Genomic DNA, 2500 nt, shown 5'->3' on the forward strand with positions numbered 1-2500 from the left:
ATGCGCACTGTGGCCGGCCCTGCGACAAAACACAAGGGGAGAGAGGCATTGACAAGCATGAAGAAACGTATCGAAGACTGTCCCCACAGCATTTTTCTTCTTCTTCTTCTTCTGCTGCGCTCGTGGGCTGCAACTCCCACGCTCACTCGTATGCACACGAGTGGGCCTTTACGTGTATGACCGTTTTTACCCCGCCATGTAGGCAGCCATACTCCGTTTTCGGGGGGGTGCATGCTGGGTGTGTTCTTGCTTCTATAACCCACCGAACGCTGACATGGATTACAGGATCTTTAACGTGCGTATTTGATCTTCTGCTTGCATATACACACGAAGGGGGGGTTCAGGCACTAGCAGGTCTGCACATATGTTGACCTGGAAGATCGTAAAAATCTCCACCCTTTACCCACCAGGCGCCGTCACCGTGATTCGAACCCGGGACCCTCAGATTGACAGTCCAACGCTTTAACCACTCGGCTATTGCGCCCGTCGCCCACAGCATTTATCTCGGAAACCCCAAATGTATTAATTAATACAGTAGGCATCCTTCAGTCTCGGAAGACTATGGAGTTGCGCTCTAGGTGTTTGTTCTGGTACAGCGTCGGGTGTGGCTGGCCAGCAACGACGCGGAAATGACAGTCCCTGTTGGCAGAGGGCACAGATGAAGTCTGACGCTGGTCTGTCTGTCTGTCTGCCTGGGCTGCAGCCTTTCTTCTCATTCTCTTTTCCTCGTGCTGCTGAGCGAGTGTCTGTCTCTTCGAACTTGGAAAGACCTTTCTGCACAGTCTGTCTCCAGGCTGACCGTTCGAGGGCTGTTGCTTCTGGTCGATGTTCAAGGCTTTTAGGTCCCTCTTGCACACGTCTTTGAATCGCAGCTGTGGTCTGCCTGTGGGACGTTTTCCCTGCACAAGTTCTCCGTAGAGGAGGTCTTTAGGGAATCTCATCATCCCCTAAAGATTAATACAATGATGGGGAAATAAAGAAAGAGGCACTCATGTCGTGTGGAAATGTATCGAAAACACCCCCCGAAAACGGAGTATGGCTGTCTACATGGCGGGGTAAACACGGTCATACAACGCAGAATCCCACTCGTGTACATACGAGTGAACGTGGGAGTTGCAGCCCACGAACGAAGTAGCAGTATAGAAAACTGTCCTTCGGGTTTATTTCTGGAATCAAAATGTATGAATATAATGAAGGGGGAAGAAAGAAAAAGGCCTTAATATCATGTAGAAATACAACTGTCCACTGGGCTTATTTCGGAACCAAGAATGTATTCAGCACAATGTATAAATACTGGAAACTGTCCGTAACTGTAGTGATATTATGCATTTCGCACTTCAAGGGTTCACATTACAGATTTGTTTAAACCAACAAACAACAATCCAGAATTAACCAATCCAGGCCAAGAACAATCGTGCGTGCACACACCAGAGAGAGAGAGAGAGACAGACAGACAGAGACAGAGAGAGAGACAGAGACGCACAGAGTGACATCAGAAAGAGATCAGACTGAGAGACAGACAGACAGACAGACAGAGGGGCAGACGCAGGCTTTTCAAATACCTGGTTCACCATGCTAACCAAACCACAGTCTCTCTCTCCCTTTTGTGAGACCCAAACAAAACAACACACACACACACACACACACACACACACACACACACACACACACACACACTCACTCACTCACGCGCGCGGCTGCATGTAAACACTAATCGTCTGTCAGCGCGACCGTGAGTGTCTCACTCTCCTGACACATTCATGAAACTTGAAAGACAAATTATTTCTCCAGGCCACAGGTGAAGGGTATTCCACCAAGGTTGTTCTACCCTGACAACACTTTTGAAATGATAAAAACAGAACAAGGGAGACAGTGAGACAGACAGAGACAAGCATGTAGACAGACAGAGACAGACAGACAGACAGGGAGAGAGACAGACAGAGACAGACAGACAGGGAGAGAGACAGACAGACAGAGACAGAAAGACAGGTAGACAGAGACAGACTGGCAGACAGAGACAAGCAGACAAACAGAAAGGGAGAGAGACAGACAGACAGACACAGAGAGACAGACAGACAGAGACAGACAGACAGACACAGAGAGACAGACAGACAGAGACAGACAGACAGACACAGAGAGACAGACAGACAGAGACAGACAGACACAGACAGACAGACAGACAGACACAGAGAGACAGACAGAGACGAGCAGACAGACAGAGACAAACAGACAGACAGGGAGAGAGACAGACAGACACAGAGAGACAGACAGACAGAGACAGACAGACAGACACAGAGAGACAGACAGACAGAGACAGACAGACACAGACAGACAGACAGACAGACACAGAGAGACAGACAGAGACGAGCAGACAGACAGAGACAAACAGACAGACAGGGAGAGAGACAGACAGACACAGAGAGACAGACAGACAGAGACAGACAGACACAGAGAGACAGACAGATAGAGACAGACAGACACGGAGAGAGACAGACAGACA

General features: G+C 49.0%; 1 protein-coding gene across 10 annotated transcripts in view; it reads right to left on the bottom strand.

The window, feature by feature from the left end:
* The window catches only part of LOC143289007 (fibronectin type-III domain-containing protein 3a-like), a 281853-nt gene that overhangs the window by 114194 nt on the left and 165159 nt on the right, over nucleotides 1–2500 (bottom strand). For all 10 annotated transcript variants that reach the window (XM_076597762.1, XM_076597760.1, XM_076597761.1 and 7 more), the window contains one exon: nucleotides 1–19. This exon is cut by the window's left edge and continues 145 nt beyond it. In XM_076597762.1, the coding sequence (XP_076453877.1) occupies nucleotides 1–19 (19 nt within the window). The remainder of the gene's footprint in view (nucleotides 20–2500) is intronic.

The sequence above is a fragment of the Babylonia areolata genome, chromosome 13 (genome assembly GCF_041734735.1).
Source record: "Babylonia areolata isolate BAREFJ2019XMU chromosome 13, ASM4173473v1, whole genome shotgun sequence".
NCBI lineage: Eukaryota > Metazoa > Mollusca > Gastropoda > Neogastropoda > Buccinidae > Babylonia > Babylonia areolata.